At 45.5% G+C, this 17,583-nt stretch overlaps 3 protein-coding genes across 5 annotated transcripts in view; 1 reads left to right on the plus strand and 2 right to left on the minus strand.

Moving 5' to 3' along the window:
* Positions 1-5: 5 nt before the first annotated feature.
* Positions 6-5,489, minus strand: NUDT19 (nudix hydrolase 19). The gene is made up of 3 exons (XM_071567848.1): positions 4,684-5,489; positions 2,613-2,820; positions 6-1,169 (listed from the first exon to the last, which is right to left on the minus strand). The coding sequence occupies exons 1-3, from the start codon at positions 5,365-5,367 to the stop codon at positions 943-945; spliced, it is 1,119 nt and encodes a 372-aa protein (XP_071423949.1). The 5' UTR covers positions 5,368-5,489; the 3' UTR covers positions 6-942.
* The window catches only part of ANKRD27 (ankyrin repeat domain 27), a 57,880-nt gene continuing 45,344 nt past the window's right edge, over positions 5,048-17,583 (plus strand). Inside the window, exon 1 of one of the 3 annotated variants that reach the window (XM_071567842.1) lies at positions 5,048-5,576. The gene's annotated coding sequence lies outside the window, so the exon portion shown is untranslated. Of the gene's footprint in view, positions 5,577-15,934; positions 16,039-16,333; positions 16,466-17,583 lie in introns of those variants that run through there. The other 2 variants (XM_071567847.1, XM_071567846.1) reach the window with 2 other exon arrangements.
* On the minus strand, positions 11,535-16,180 carry RGS9BP (regulator of G protein signaling 9 binding protein). Its single transcript, XM_071567849.1, has one exon. The coding sequence runs from the start codon at positions 15,429-15,431 to the stop codon at positions 14,718-14,720; it is 714 nt and encodes a 237-aa protein (XP_071423950.1). The 5' UTR covers positions 15,432-16,180; the 3' UTR covers positions 11,535-14,717.

A 17,583-nucleotide genomic window follows, 5' to 3' on the forward strand; every position in this document is an offset into this window, starting at 1 on the left:
GTAACAAAGCTTTCTGAACAACTTTATTGGATAATCTCAAATCATCATTCTTCTTCCAGATAAAGAATTTACATCACTGTTCCATTATTGCACTTCACTTATTGCACAAAAAAGATACCAACCAAACAAAAATCCAAACCAAAAAAATAAGCAATCTTTCCTCTGAAGTACTTAAATCTCAGATATACTTACTAAAGTAGTTGAAAAACAAAATGTGGGATGCTGAAATATGAAATTGGGTGTTTCCAAGCAGGAACATTATTCCCTTAAGTTTGGGGTATCTTTTGGGGCTAAAAAACTATATTTTTCTATTTTTTAAATTGCTAGCAACTTGAAAAATATAATGATAAAAAGAATGCACTTGATCTGATAGATGACTTTCCTTAAATTATCTCTACCTTTGACAATTATAAAGTTTTGAAAGTTACTATTAGTAAAAAGAATTTGGATATATAAAATATAAAAATGAACTTTATAATATTATTTTTAAAATTGTATTTTAGCTAATAAATCTATATATATACACATACACTGTTTTTCCCAAAAATGAAAGAGAGAAAAGACTGGGAGATGCCAACAAATATGAAATGGGAGATTTCATTCATTTCTATTCAATTCCATTCATTACAATTATCTCAATGGGTAACTTTGGGAAGCATAGTAAATAAAAGAATTCTTCAACTCAAAACATGCTTTACTACACAGAATATATACTTCAATTTTCAGTGACAGAGGGACCTTTGTGACCCAACAGTGGCACAACTGTTGTGCTTCAAAGACTCAAAGAATTAGGTACATATAAATCAGACAACACACACAGACAAAATGCTTTGGCAGGACAGAGGAATATTTTCCTGACTATTTGGCAACAGTTAGAAAGCACCAAACCCACAGTGAATAAGTAGGTAATTAAAAATATTCTAGATCTAAACCAAACACATTTTATAATTTGCTGTTGTAATCTGAACTGTTACAGTTTATCATCAGTGGATTCATATGCTTGTATTTTGCTTGAATATTAGCATAGACAGCAACATTGTGGATGTTTTTTATTACTATCCTGTGAAATGTACTACCCTCTTTCATGAGATCTTCAGCCTTCTTATCTGTTGACATAATTATCTTTTTTTCTCCTGTATAATCTGGATCTTCTGGATATAACTCATCTCCTGGGAGTGGAAAAGAAGTTTTAGTTATAGACTGTCAACCTTATTTTTCAGCCCTTTCATTGTGACAGTGCCAATTTTTTAATATTTATCGGGACATGAAACTCACTGGAAATGTATTGGGCAATGCAAAAGTAAATTGTCTCTAAACATCTTCAGATTTAAAAACAGAGCCATAAATTTCTTAAGTATCTGTCAGTGAAACTGCAGTGCACATTTGAGGTGTTGACTTAAATTTTCCAGAGCTCCTGATAGTATTAATATGCTGTAATTGCAGCCTGGGGAGATAGGAGTTTATATAATAGGTGGAGAACAGGACAAACACTTTTTCAAGTGTACAAAGATAGGGCTAAGAACAGAAACTTGTTTTGTTGAAGAAAACAATGCTTTGCCATATCAAGGCAAGCCACTCTTGTGCAAAGCTCCTAATATATCCCAAATACAGAAATCCTGGAAGTCAACTGTGACAAGAGAAAGCCTAATTTAAAAGCAAGCTGCAAAAGCAGAAAAAAATACTACATGCAGGTTTTCTTAATGCTGCCTGTACATGATTATGAAATGAGAGAGACTTAAGCTGGAGAAAGGGCAGGAGAAGGTGACAGTGTATGGCTTTACTCCAGTGGCCCTGTCACTGCATTGTGAGAACTGACAGTGCAGCTGTGCTCAAGTCCCTTGTCCTTGCAAAGACAAATGGACAGTAAATAAGTATTCCCACTGAAAAGGACTGAACAGGAGGAGTTCCAATAAATCCTTCAGATTAAAAAAAGCTGCAATGCTAGAATTTCTTCAAACATATTATGATAACAGTGAGACCCTGAGATTAGCTCAGTTGGTTAAAACTTGGTTGTAATAATGCCAAGGTCATGGGTTCAATCCCCTATGTGGGCCATTGACTTAAGAGTTGGACTCGATGATCCTGGTGGGTCCCTTCCAACTCAGAATAGTCTCTGATTCTGTGATTCTGAGACAGTGACATTATGAGTAAGCAAAAAATACTGTGCTGTCTGTGATCCCTGGCTTGTCTCTGACAGCAGCCACTGTCACAATTGCAGCAAACAAGGAGCCAAGTGGTACAAACACCATGCAGTAACTCAATGTAAAGAGTATTTTCCTTACAGTTATAGATGGTTTATGTCATGTGGCTTGAAATCATAGAATCGATTGGGTTGGAAAAGACCTCTGAGATCATCAAGTCCAACCCTTGGTCCAACTCCAGTCCCTTTATCAGATCATGGCACTCAGTGCCACGTCCAATCTCACTTTAAAAACCTCCAGGGATGGGGAATCCACCACCTTTTTGGGCAGCCCATTTCAATGCCTGAGCACTCTCTCTGCAAAGAATTTTTTTCTGATCTCCAACTTAAATTTCCCCTGGCAAAGCTTGAGCCTGTGCCCCCTTGTCCTACTGGCTGACTGCCTGGGAGATGCCTCCAGGTATTCCCTTACCTGGCAGCAGTTGGATGTAGCCATCAGAAGCTGTCAGCAGCACTGGCATCCAGCGCTCACAGCCCTCCAGAGCTCGCTCAGAGCTGAACTGCTGTAACTGGCTGAGGGAAGAGAAGTTGCACAGCCTACAAAATTCATAGAACTGTGGTGGAGGAAACCAGATTTCTTGAGACTTAAAACATTCAATGGCTTCTGGAGGTGATGACCACTGTAAGATAAAAACAAGCCTTGAAATAAGTTTCACCAGCAGATAGAAAGTCTGAGTAATCTGAAAAAATCATTAGCAAGGAAGTCTTTACAGAAGGGCTACATCTTCTGAACACAATAAACCCCATGTATACCAAAATAACAACAAAGACATTTTAGAAGTTAAAAAACATAAGCAATCTATAAAAGTTACTTCTTTTTTCAATAAAATAAGTTTTTATTTACAAATAGACATTCCAAGTTTAGAAACTGACATTTGTTTTAGGGGTCTGACTAAAAGTCTACTGAAACCAACAGAAAACACGAAATTCAGCATCACCAGAGGCTGCTCCTGATGCTTTGAGAATTAAAAGTACCTCAAAAAATCCGCTTCTTAGATGCATTGTTTTCAGAGCATGAACACCCTACTCATGCTTATTCTTCATGTTTAAACTATTGGTGATCTTGACTTCATCTCACATAGTGAATTTGATAACATAAATGTGTGAATAAGGATTTGCAGTAGATTTATGCTGTTGTAAACAAAATTGTAACAAATGAAAGGAGGTTGTAGCCAGGTGGGGGTTGGTCTCTTCTCACAGGCAACCAACAGTAGGACAAGAGGACACGGGCAAAAGCTCTGCCAGGGGAGGTTTAGGTTGGATATCAGAAAGAAATTCTTTCCAGAGAGAGTAATTAGGCACTGGAATGGGCTGCCCACAGAATTGGTGGATTCCCCATCCCTGGAGGTTTTTAAACTGAGATTGGCCGTGGCACTGAGTGCCATGATCTAGTAAAGGGACTGGAGTTGGATCAAGGGTTGGATGTGATGATCTCAGAGGTCTTTTCCAACCCAATCAATTCTATGATTCTAAGTCTGATGAGGAGCAGCTGAGTGAGCTGGGGGGCCTCAGGCTGGAGAAAAGGAGGCTCAGGGGGACCATCTCAGTCTCTGCAACTCCCTGCCAGGAGGTTGGAGCTGGGGAGGGTCGGGTTCTGCTCTCACATAACCAGCAATAGGACAAGAGTTTTAAGCTGAGCTAGAGGATGTTTAGGTTGGGCATTAGAAAGGATTTCACCACAGAAAGGGTGACTAAACATTGAAATGGGGCTGCCCAGGGAGTGGTGGAGTCCATGGAAGGTGTTTAAGAAGACTGGATGTTGGTCAAAGGTTGGACTCAATGACTTCAGAGATCTTGAAGGCAGAGCAAGGCCTAAAAGAGTTAACTGAGTTAGGTGCCTAGTTCTCATAAGAGAAGAAAATGGCCCAAATTATTCAAGGCATGTTCTGTCTGTCTTACCAAGGTAGTTTTGTTATACTCATTGAACCAAACATAATAGACTCCTAGGCCATAAATTAAGCAAACTGAGACCTTTAAAATAGGTATGAAAGCCCAGAGCCAAGTTATTGTAGAGTTAAAGGCAAGATTTTACAAGTTTGACAGGTCATGTCATTGAACAAATAAAAGGCAGAAGTTTGACAGGGATGAAGATGCTTCATGACCACCTGAGGGATGAAGTCAGGAGACCACTATCCAAATTTCAAGCCAAAAGGAAAGCTCCGCTCAGGATTTTGCCTAATCATTAATATAGAAATCTGAAGGTGTAACCATGAACCCAAAACTGTATAAATGCCTTATTTTACACAAACAGGCCAGGGAAGGTTTACCCAGTATGAACTGGCTTGCCTCCAACGTTGTTAATAAATACCTTTGCTGCTAAAAGAATAAAAAGTCTCTTAGCAGTTCCTTTTATTCCGAGGTTTTCCGGCTTCAATCTCTTCCAGCCTAACTGTTCTGTGATTCCGGGGGCGGCAGTGCCCGTTCCCATGGGAACGCGCAGCATCCCCTGCATCCCCATCCCCGCAGCGGGGGTACCCTCTTACCCGCACGGCCGTCACCTCCTGGTCGTCCTGCGAGGCGTGTGGCGGCCGCTGCTCCAGGCAGCACAGGTAGAACGCCGTGTCGTAGCGGCGGCCGCCGGGCCCGGCGCTGCCCACGGGGGTCAGCCAGTTGCTCCACTCGTGCAGCGCCCAGATGTTGGGGGCGCATCCCAGCCGGCGGCACATCTGCAGGAAGCAGGACGGGTCCGCCCGCACCCGGCGCCGCCACTCGCCGAGCTCCGCGGCGGGCGGGAGGCGCTCGGCTGGCAGCGGCGGGGCCGGCCCGCGGCCCGGCACCAGCAGCAGGATCCCCGCCTCCTCGAAGGTCTCCCGGAGCGCGCAGATGCGGAAGGCGACTTCCCCCGGCAGCGGCGAGCCCAGGCGCTCCCGGTTGGTGGCGAACAGCGGGGCGCGGCTGCTGCCGGGCGGCGGCGGCTTCACGGCCCCCAGCGCGCAGCGCGGCAGGGCGGGCAGCACCGCCAGCCACTCGGCCGAGCAATCCGCCGGCTCCAGCAGCCCGCCCGGGAACACGTGTGCGCCGGGCATGAACCCGCTGCGGGCGCTCCGCTGCAGCAGCAGCAGCTCGTAGTCGAAGGGGCCGAGCGGGGAGCGCGGCGGCCGCCCCGGAGCGCCCGCCGCCAGCAGCAGCGTGGCCGCCTCCCGCCAGTGCCGCAGCCGCGGGTTCATCGCGCCCGGCGGCGCCACCCCGTCCTCCTGGACCGCCCCGCACCGCCCTGGCTGCACCGCCCGGACCTCCCGCACCGCCCCGCACGACCGCCTGCGCCCCCGGAGGAGCCGCTGCAGCCGCTGCAGGGGCGGGACCGCGCCGGGGGCGGGAGGGATGCAGGAGGCGGGTCCGCGGCGCTGATGCCTCAGCCCCCATCAGCCCCGAGCCGGTGAGTAGCGTTGTGTCCTCAGAGGGCATGTATATATGGCCAGACTTCACGAACGAAGATTTGGGAAGGGCTGGTGTGCCCTTCCAGCCTGTGAGGGAAGGATTTTTTAGGTGAAGCACAGCGGGCGCAGAACTGCCCCCACCGTTTAAGTCCTAAGGGTACATTTGCCACGGCCGAGCGAGCTTGGACAGTGACAGGGAAGTCCTCGGGACTGTCACAGCACCCGATACTAACCGGGGCTGACGCTACTGAGCATCCGAGATCTGACGGGATCGGATGGCAGGGAGGGATTGAACTGCCAGGGGATGGTCCCACTGAGACTCGAACTCAGGTCCTTGGGATTCAGAGTCCAGAGTGCTCTCCAGGGGGCAGCAGCTTAATGCGCAGGGTTTAAGGCAGGAGCGGCAGAGAGGAGCGAGTTGCTTTCGGTTCGCTCGGGAAACTGGCTCGGGGTACCTGGCGCTTCCTCATAGCACTACGTGTATTGACAGCGCGACAAGGTGTGAGTGCCGAGGAGCTTCCCAAAGTCTTCCCGAGTGCAGCTGAAGGGGTGCAGTGTCAGCCCCGGGTCAGGAACCAAGGACTCGGATTTGTAATGGTAATACTGCTGCTGACCCGCCAGCTGGCCTCGCAGAAATCTCCTTATCTCAATTCCATAGCAAGCCATGCGGGTAACAAAAGTCATTTTAGGTCTGTAATTAAACGTGGCATGCGCTAAGTTGTTTGCATTTGTTGTACTAGACTTAAAAGGGGAGGAGTATGTAGAGTGTTAGTTAATGATTATACAGGGCTTTTCTGTTCTGAGGTTTTTAAGTGCCTTGTTACCTAAAAAAACCCTAAATATTCAGGCAAGATAACAAAACCAGGAAAAAGTCCTTTAAACCTTTAGGAAACATTTATTTTGTTAATTTAACATTTCATTTTGATTCCTCTATATTTTTTCTTGTAATTTGTAAGGAGTTTAAGCAGAAGAAAGCTGATGACATAGGTTGAGAAATATAAGAATGGTGTTTGCATGTAACATGGAGAATCCTCCTCCTATCCACAGTCCTTCTCTTGCCAGGTTGTGTTTGGCAAATGCCCACATAGCTGTACCTGATTCTGACAACTTCTCCTTTTGATTTTGTCTGTGAGATATACTTGGTGCCTGTGAGATGTGTTTCACCAGAACTGAAAGGATGTTCAGAAGCAACTGATCCAGTGGGATGCTGGAATATATCAACTGGCAAATCCAAAATTGAACTTGAGGTGTACCCAGACACAGCTGGGCCATAAGTTCACCCTGCTGCCAGGCTGCTGATGTTGCTAAAACATATGGCCAGACAATATATAAGCCTGCCCTCCCTCCCTCTCCTTTCCTTGCTCATCACTGAATATACAAGCAAACCCAATGACATCTTCTAACTTGTGTCTCCCTTTTTCATATTAACTTAATCCTTATTGCTCATCTGTGATTACCATCTTAGCAATGGAAGCACAAGGCCCACAAAGGTGCCTGTTTCCTATTAGAAGGCATTTTGAACCTCAAATCATGATGTTCTCCTCATATTTACTTGCCTTTTGCACTTTTAGTGTAGTTAACTGTTTTACTATGCACATCTTGTTAGGGATGTGCTTTGTCTAAAAGCTGCTTTCCTAGAGAAATATTAATAAACTACTGAGGTTTTTCAAGATTTAATGTCCAATGAGCTTGATGGCTGATCAAAAAGATTTAGGGTGCATTATGTCAGATCATTTCAGCATAAAGGCATTTTAAGAAGAAAGTACTCATGTACCAATAATGAACAGTGTCACTTTCAAATCATCTGTAATACCAGAACATACACAAAACTGTCTTACTATGGCAAAAATGCAATGTCTGATAGCCCTGGAACAGATCTAGGAAAATCTGATACTAAAGAATAGCAATGATTATATTCTTATCTTAAGTTTCTAAGTGGAATGTTTTGGGGTTTTTTTATCTAGGCCAGTCTAAAGTCTCACAAATTCTAGTATGTAAAGCGGGAAAATGCAGGCAAACAAGTTACAGAGTCATAGAATGGGTTGGGTTGGAAGGGACCTTAAAGCGCATCCCGTTCCAACCTCTGCCATGGGCAGGGACACCTTCCACTGTCCCAGGTTGCTCCAAGCCCTGTCCAACCTGGCCTTGGACACTTCCAGGGATGGGGCAGCCACACCTTCTCTGGGCACCCTGTGCCAGGGCCTGTCCACCCTCACAGGGAAGAACTTTTTCCTAATATCCCATCTAACCCTACTCTCTGTCAGTTTAAAGCCATTTCCCTCTTGTCCTGTCACTCCAGGCCTTTGTAAATAGTCTCTCTCTCCATCTTTCTTGCAGAGTCCCTTCAGGTACAGGAATTAAGTCACCCCAAAACTTCTCTTCTCCTGGCTGATCAACCCCAATTCTCTCAGCCTTTCCATGCAGGAGAGGTGCTGCATCCCTCTGATCCACTTGGTGGCCCATCCCTCCGGTTTCATTGGTGTTCACTGGTGTTAAATCCAGCGGGTGTGATTTTATGGGCATCCTTGCAGGGTGTGGAGATGGAATGTGTGGCTGCTGTTTGCAGACACAGACACAGAGAGACCAGCAGGGCTGTCAGAAGAGCTGCAGTGCTGTGCTCACAGCATTGTTCAGGGCTGCTCAGCATCTCAAGCAGTCCTTTGGGACTAAAGACAGCCAAGGGTAAGTTAAGGCAGACACTCTTCCCACTCCAGTTACTTCTGTCCAAATTGTGAATAAATGTCAAATCTAGGAAATGCAGGTTTATGACTGTACCACCATTATATAGATTGAAAAAAGAAAATAAAAAATATAGCTACCTTCATACAAAATGATATTCCAACAAATAAAGCAGATGAGAAAACTAGGTTACAGATACTGGAAATGTTCTACTTCCAACAGACACGTAACGGATTATGTGTCTTATGGAAACGGAAATAATGGTTCTAATTCTGCAGCTTTTAATTACATGAATAGTTTCACACGTATCATTTCTCACCAGACTGAGCAGTGATGGCTTATGAGGAATGATTTGGAGCTGCCCCTCTAGGACCCAGAATTCAAATATGTGTTTATATCTCAAGTTTCACCTGCAATTGGCATATTAGCTTAGGTTGCTAAGGGGATATCATGTTTCGTGTCTCTGGTAGTTCTCAGTCATTTTATACAGTATAAATAGTTAAATATTTTCTTTTGTCTTTTCTCGTTTCCCCCTTCCTTGTGTTTCCCCCCAAGGTTTATGCTATTTATGTACAGATTCTTCTGGATAATACAAAGGAATTGCATTTCAATTTTTTTTTCTTCAAGACAGTTCTAGATGACTGTAAGTTCTTTACTATTCCTACAAAAACCCCATGATTTTTAAAGCCATGTTTTGGGTTATGTAGTTCCTTAGTGCTGTGACACATCAGTGAGTTCAACTGTGTATGTTCTTTGAACATTTGTGTGCAAGAGACCGACCTGACTGATCATGGACTGCAGTGGTAATTCAATGCACAGTGGGAAAATGGTCAAAATGACAGACCATATATATATTATGATTGTGATCTCCATTTCCATGCAGTTGAATTAGAACTGGCTTTGAGAGGATTTGTTAGTTTGTTTGATTTGGTAAAGATGTTGTTATTATTATGTGTATGTTGCAATACAGCTTCAATAAAACAAAACATACAATTCAATCAAAGAAAACAAAACAAAAACCCCACCTGACTCTGTGGAGGCTCAAAACGTCAATTTCTGTCAGTTTGGTAGAACCACAGTAGATATTATGACAAATTACTGGACCTGAGCAGTCAGTGTAGCTGCATTTGCTGCCTGGCCTCTGTGGGTGACAGTGTCAAGAGATGCTGGGACTGGATTTGTGGCTTCCACCATGAGATGCTCAGGCTTGGCTGGCTGTGATCCACTGATGCTGCTTAAATGCCATGTGACTTTCCACCTTTCCACGGGTTTCATCAGTGGTAGCTGATAAAGCTGCATTCCAGCAGCAGGCTGTCAGGATGGATGATGGAATCCAGCCTTGTGGGACCACCTTTTTCCAGAAAAAAAGTCCCTCGTAGTGTGAAACAGAGAAAAGGATTGTCTTTTGTAAAAGGGGTATCGATGTGTAGTAAATCAAAATATTTTTACTCTTATTCTGCACTGAGTTAATCAAAGAATGGTTGGTCAGTTCCACTCAGGGATATTTTATATTCTTTGTCCCACTGGACGTAAGAATTTTGACAAAGAAGCTGTAGTTTAACATTGGCATGCTGTTGTGTTTAACAAAAAGCAAACTTTGCTAACATAAGATGAAGACTACATACATCCATCTCCTTCCTTTTTCTGTCCTTTCCTAAACACATGCAGATCATTTTATGTGAAAGACATTTTTTCCTAATCCCACTTTTATTGTACATTTACCATAGCAAATGCTGCTCACGTGTAGACTACTATTTTGTCCCAATCTCTTCCTGCATTAAAAGACTTATATAATCGTATTGGGAGAAAGCACTTAGAGATCTGTAATCCACTGGTCTTACTGGATGACTTTTACATAATGAAAATCTGTGAAGGGTAAATATGTTGACTAGGAGTTCCATTAGCACTTAAATAGAAGGTATTTTGGGGAGGTGTACATAAACAACACAAACCTTCCAAGAGAAGGAAAAGCAAGCCCATAACCAGTCCTCTCAGACTACAAACAATGAGCAAGTGTTCAATTTTTAATTCAAAAGATAATTACATTAGTAATTTTGTCCAGTTTTAATTAATTGCATTAGTATAAAAAAGTCATATTTACTAGAAGAATTTTGAAACTATTTTATATTCATAGTGCTTAAGTTTGATGTTACATTGTTTGCCACATAAGGTGAATCACTTTTAATTATGGTTCTGTCTTCCTTTGGTTAGTAAACTGAAAAACAGTGTAGAGTTTTTATGGTGATAGACTGGAAATTCTGGAATTAAACTACAATTGTTTGCATTTAACAGACTCAGTTCTGATAGTCTGATACAACTGTTGCTCATTGTTACTACTTCAGGACCAAATTTCACACTCCTTGGGTTGTGTGTATCTGTTGCTAAAGTAAATGCCAGCTTTGCTGGCTGAAAGGGACAATTTGGATCCTAACACAAAGAGAATTTAATCCATTGATCTAGCCTCATACCTCCCCTGTTTTCAATTGTCCAAGCCAGTGGTTTTGTGCTGAGCACTGAACAAGCAGTGCTGAAGGCACAGTGTCATGTTAGCCTGAATGCTGTTGTAGCTGTTTTCTAAGGCAGAGGTTTCCTGACTGTTCAGATTGCTGATTCCCTTGCAGTATAAATTAAGCTACAACACGATATTCAACTTTGGAAGCTTGAGAAGGATGTGTTTATGTTAAGAAAACTGTAATGAGAGGGTTTAGTACTATTTTATTACACTGGCTGAAATAGGAACTTTAGTTGCAAAGAGCTTACTGACAAGCTGTGCTAATATTCCAGGTTTTCATAGAATCACAGAATGGTTTGGGTTGGAAGGAACCTTAAAGCTTGTCTCATCCCACCCCCTTGCCATGGGCAGGGACACCTTCCACCAGCCCAGGTTGCTCCAAGCCCTGTCCAACCTGGCCTTGGACACTTCCAGGGATGGGGCAGCCACAGCTTCTCTGGGCACCCTGTGCCAGGGCCTGCCCACCCTCACAGCAAAGGATTTTTTTCCTAATATCGCATCTAACCCCACTCTCTGTCAGTATGAAGCCATTCCCCCTTGTCATGTTACTCCACGCTCTTCTCAATAGTCTCCATCATCCTTGCAGGCTCCCTGCAGGTACTGGAAGGATGCAATTAGGCCACCCTGGCTCCTTTTCCAGGCTGAACAATCCCAGTTCTCTCAGCCTTTCCTCAGAGCAGAGGTGCTCCATCCCTCTGGTCTTCTGGACCTGCTCCAGCGGGTTTCGTTTGGTTTGAATTACTGCTGCAAGCCAACCAGGAAGTTTTAAGGAGGTACTTTATTTTTAAATAAACAGTGACAGTAACAGGTTTGCATTATTCAAAGTGTAGAAAATACCACTCATGCACAGGCAAAACCAGTGTAATTCAAGTCAGGAGTGATTTCAGTATACAGCAAATTTAGTGTGTGTATCCTCTGAAAAAAGTACTGAAGTAGATCAACACTGAAATTAAGCAATAACCATCTTGTTTTGTACACAATTACATTCTCCCTCACTGATCAGCATGAGTATGTTCTTTTTCATCATGCTATTCAGAGTGAATTCCCATTTTATACAAAATAGCATTTCCAGTCTCCTTCCAGTTGCATTCCAATAGGAGGAAAAAATGAAGACTGCAAGTCTACATCTCTATTTCTTAATTTAAAAGAAGCCTCAGTACTTTTGGGCAACCGTGGTTTCATTTGTTTTGGGGTTTTGTGCACTGTTGTGCCAGAACTCTGTCACAGGGAATGAACATTTGTATCAAGTGTAGGAGATGAATGGCAGGAACATTATCAATGTAGACAGTGCCAATCCTCTGTTAGAATTCTATTCAGATAGCCTAAGTATGATACAGATTTTTAGGAACAAACTAATGATGAATAAATTTGCAGCTAGCTTAGTCTTAGGATTTGAAAATTCCTTTGCCATGGCCCATCCTTTAAATACTAATTGTGTGCATGTTCATGATAAAGCAAGACATGTATTTATAGGCCACTTACATGAATTCGAGTCCTGTAGCAAAAAGTCTAAATTTAAAAAATGCAATGGACTGAAAACTTCCAATTTATCAACTCACTGAGGCTTGCTTTAGAAGATGACATTACCTACTCTTAAAAATTCTTCTACACAACTGTTTATCTGTTTGTCTGTGGTTAAGTGTGTAGAAGATACCGAGATACCAGATAATGAATGCTGTCAATGTTACCATTTATTTATCCACCAGAAACCAGACTTGAATTACTTGGGCTTTGAGAACATGTGGTTAAATGATCTGATTTCACAAGGTACATGGAGTTTTCAAGCAGCACAGAAAAGAGTCCAGCTGCTTATCCACCTTCCTGTGAACTACGTAAAAGGAGAGTGCACAGAGTGAAAATACCTGCAGATCCTTAGTGACTAGCGGTGGCATTCCAAATCTGTACATTCTCCTGTATCTTTTGCTGTATTTTCCTTAAATATGTTTCCTCAATGTGATTGTGAAGGAGATTGTCTCATTTAAATGAACAGACAGGAATTATGCCTTGTCTCAAGTCAGCAGGCTGGAACTGTAGCACCCATAAATACAGGCTTGACTTTGTTAGCAAGATGTTGGGGATCTCTGCAAACATGGATTAACTACATATAAAACATACCCTATGGAATGAGTGAAACGTTAACAGAAAGGGATGTGGAATGTTAACACGGTGAATTCCCCAAAGAATGGAGTTAGAATGGATCAATGTGCAGACTCATATTATCCTTCAACATAAGGATAGCCTATAGCTTTTAATTCAGCCCTCTGCTTACTATTTTCTTCTCACCTACAAGGGACCAGATTCAAATACACATTTTTCCCCCAAATCCAGTTCTCTTAAGTTTTAAAGAATAAACTGTTTTCGGCAGTTCTTCTAAGTATGTTTAGTTCTTAACCCAAAAATATTAGGTGTTTGTATGAGTGTTCCAATCTTAGTTTACAAGCATGAAGATTGTTGTCTAGTAACTTCACCAAACATGTCTGATTATTACTTTTTATAATGTGTCCATAATAAGCAATGAAGAAGAATGATTTATTGAACCCCAATACTATGGGGTCTTTGTATTTGGCTGTGCCTCCTGCACCTGTGACACTGCAGTGCATGTACCAAGCATTCCCGAAGGGAATGTGTTCACAGTAATAGAAGATACTTCTGTAGGTCACCTAATAAATACCATAACACATAGGTCATTCTACAAAACATTATAAAGTTTCTCTGCAGTTATTGTCTGTCCCCCCAGTTCAACATGTAAATGCTGACAATTTTACAGGGAAGTGCTGCATAGTTTTATGCTGTTGCTGCATTTACCTCCCAAAATTGCAGTGTATCAAATGGGACCAATTCCACAGGGTTCCTGTTTCCCAGATGATTAATCAGACATGAATGAGATATGAAACTGAGACAGTTTTAGCTTTGTCTGGATTTCTGCAAAGAATCTGGGAGCTTGCAGAAATGTGCCTGTACCCATACAAGCATCAGTCCCTGCCTGTCAACGGGAGAGGGGATCCCGTTGGAAAGGTGTGATTTAACTCAACAGTTTTGTTTGCTAAGATCTATTTTTTAATGTTACAGCATCTGCTGTGGGTACATTCATTGCTCCTGTTTTCACAGTTAATTGTAAAGTGCAAACTGCTCCTACAGAAGGGAAAATTTGAACAAGTGGCAAGAATCAGCCTTTCTGCAAGGAAAGACAAAACAGTGGTAAATGTGAATGAGAACTACGAGACTTGCTAGTATTTTTCTAAATATGCAACTCTCCCTTTTTTCTCCCTGGATTTGGAAAGCGATTAGTCATTCACATATGCTGTGGCAATTCATGCAACGGCGCTCTGTGCAATCCAGTCTAAATCAACAAACAGTACTTGATACCAAACACTGCTTGTTCTGTTTTCTCCCTCCCTCCCCAGCCATTAACTTATCAAAATCAGAGGTTGGTTACATTCCTTTATTGGGGTTTTCATCCTTACCCCTTTCTTTCACTGAAATAGTATTTTGTGTCTTTGATGGGGGGAAAAAAGTATTCTATTCACTTGGTCAGACAGAACATCTGTCTTAACTTCCAAGTTTCTGTTACTTTCCACACTGTAAACAGTGACCAGCAGCAAACACCAGAGCCTAGTGAAAAACAAAAAAAATACAGGCTTCTGAGAATAGTGATCTATTAATAGCAGACAAATCCCTGTTACAGCCAGTAGTGATAATACCCTGATAATTCAGTTAACTGTTTCAAGTCCAGCAAATGAAGACATCCTACTCTGCAGGCTGATTTGCATCCCTTTTCTCCAAAAAGCATGAAGAATCAAATCGTGCATTTTAGGATACTGAGAGATGACAAGTTTTGCCTTGTTCTTTCAAGTGCTTGGTTTAGATTATCACCTCATCCAAGGGACACATTTTGAATGGAAGGTGCGGCATGAAACGCCCCAGGCAGACTGGACAGGGTCTCGCACCCCTAAGACAGTTTTACCACACACACTGCCAGGACAATGGCGATAATGAGCACGGCAGAGAAAACAATCCCAGCTAGAACCTTGCTGATATCGCAGAAGGATTTATTTTCCTCCACAGAGATCATACCAATAGAAGAAGCACCCACGCTGATGGTGGATTTTAGTTCAGCCCCCGGGTCTTGTTTAGCCTCCACTGTCCACTGGGGGACATTGACCTTCATTTCCATCTCGTACATCATCTCTCCTACCTGGTTGATTTCGTTCTCGAGGTCTTTCAAATCCACCACGTCTATGTTGTGCTCGGCCTCGTATTTCATGTTCTGGACGCTCATGGCTCTGGCGGCCACGCCGGAGGTTCCCCCGCTCATGCCCGTCTGGATCAGGTGCTTTTTGGGCACGTTTAGCGGGAACTCGTGGCCGAGCTCCAGGGCTCTCCTCATGTCGATCTCCAGGATCTCTAGGCACGTGGAGAAAATCACCCATAGCCTCTCGAACTCGGCTTTATCTTCCTTACTCACCGTTTTGTCCTTCAGGACCGTGGTGAGCTTATTCCTGTTGGCCACCGCCAGCTCCTGGGCTTTCTGCCGCGTCTTCTTGAGCTCCTCCCGCAGGTTCTGCGAGTCCGACGTGCCGCCGATGGTCAGCACCATGTGCCGGTAGCAGGCGGTCACCTTGTTGAGCGCGTCCAGCAGCGCCTTGCACTCCTCCTTCACCATGCTGGCGATGTGTCCGGCGGTGTTCCCGGTGTTGTGTCCAGCGGAGTTCCTGGTGCTGCTCCCGGCGCTGTGCCCGCCGCTATTCCCGGCACCGCCCCGACTACCCGGAGCCGCCCGGGCATTGCCCGAGCCTGGCGCTACCAGCACACATGGCAGCGGTGCCCGCGGGTCGCGGCTGCATCCAGCGCACCCGGCGCACCCAGCACAGCCAGCCCCGTGTCCCCGGGCCGGTCAGGCGGTGGCGGCAGCGGGGGCGGCCCGCGGGGAGCCCCGGAGGGCGGGCGGCATCGCCCCCACCGCGCCCAGGGCGGAGCGGGACGCTGCTCTTTCCAAAGTGCCAAACGCACGGGAGAGGGGAGAAAAAACCCCCAAAACAACACAAAGATCAAGGCGCGGAGGGGAGCGCTGCGGCGCAGATGGCGGTGCCACCGCTGACCCGGCCCAGCTGCGGCCCCGCGGTCACATGGCGGGCAGCGCCCGGCCCGGCCCTATAAGCCCTCGCAGGCTCCGCCTCCGCGGCAGCGACCCCGCGGCGCTCCCGGCTCCTCGCTCGCTCCCGCCCGGCCATTGGCTTCGTGCGGCCGCGCCGGGCCCGCCCTGGACCCCGGTAGGGCTTTGCCAGGCGCGGAGCGGCGGGGGGAGGCGGCGGAGGGAGCGCCGGGGCGGGGGAGCCGCACTCACCGCCGGGGCTGCGGGACCCGCTCTGGGGCGGAGCCGGCCCGGCCTGCCGGGCTGCGCGCCGGGAACTGCTCGGCCCCGGCCTGGGCACCGCGGCGGCCGGGGCGGTGCCGGCTCGACCTCTGCCCGGGGCGGGACTGGTTGCCGCTGTGTGAGCCCCCGGCGCGGCTGTGCCTGTGCCGGTCAGTGCCTGTGAGCCCCCGGCCCGGCCGTGTGCGCTGTGCAGAGCCGGTCAGTGCGGATCTCCCCGGGCTCGGCTGTGCCTGTACTCGGTACTGCCGGTCCCCCCGGTCCCCCTGCGGACAGGGCAGCGGGCAGGGCCGGAGTGCGGCCCGCGGTGACCGCGGGAGGCTCAGGTAAAGCCCGTCTGGAAGCTCAGGGAACAAGGCTGTTCTCAGCCCCAGCAGGGATACCCCGGCAGTGATGCTCCAGCAGTGCCCCGTGCACAGCGGTGGGCGATGGTGGGCACTGGGCCCTCCTGGGTGTGCGTCTGGAGGGGCAGAGCGGATGGTGCTGAGTGCCACTGAGGGAACTCAGCTGTGTTATCTCCAGCTTGCGATGTGTCTGCTGAATGTGCTCCTGGCAGGATTGCTTGGCACAGTAACAATACGACATGTAGCTCAGTGTTTGTGGGTAGCACAGTGGTTTTCTGATGCTTTTGTAACTTGACAAAGCTGTGAAGACACTCTCACACCAGAAGGGGAGCTTGACCCTGTCACTTATCTTTTCCCTTATCACTACCCTTGCAGCGCACTGTGTTATGACCAAGATAACTTGCTGTGAGGAGCAGAGTCCAGGCAGACTGACTTCTGCTGCTGAGCACAGCCTAAATAGTCTTGTCTAGACAATGTTCCTCCTTCTGAGTTTTGGTAGCTTGAACTCCACTGACTGGTTTTTCTTTTTTTTCTTTTTAATATTTTGTCACTAGGTCTAAATTTCTCTGTAGCTTCTGCTGGAGGTTGCTGCCTGTGGAAGAATCTACCTTTTAACTTCAGTAGGTTGCCAAATTGCTACTGCCCAAACTGAGTAGCTCCTTACCAATTTGTATGTTGGTAGCCTAGAAGAAGCAAATCAGTCATGCCTTTTTCCTTGTAGGAGTAAAGAAACAGGGGATGATTTTGACTTGATTATAAGTGAAGTCTTATAATTGCTTAATCATTGTCAGGTGGAAAAAGGATTAGCTCTGGGTTTGAATCTGGAGACCTGTGTGACATAAGTGTTAAGCTTATTGCTGACTAAACTGGGCATATTTGTGTGTGTCTGTAGTAACTATATTTAAAGTCTGCCACATGGCACTGAAGTTCTCGTAGCACGTGAGACTCTTAAAGCTGCTTCTCCAAAGGAGCTGGGAGAGGGAGGGAGCACTAGTTCAGAAACATGTGACTACTTAAACCTGAAGGTAGCAGTAGTCATAATCTGCATCTGGTAGTCCTTAAATACATCTTTAGGTTTGTCATGTGGAAGAGTGAGCCTG

The sequence above is a fragment of the Pithys albifrons genome, chromosome 12 (genome assembly GCF_047495875.1).
Source record: "Pithys albifrons albifrons isolate INPA30051 chromosome 12, PitAlb_v1, whole genome shotgun sequence".
NCBI classification, from domain to species: domain Eukaryota; kingdom Metazoa; phylum Chordata; class Aves; order Passeriformes; family Thamnophilidae; genus Pithys; species Pithys albifrons.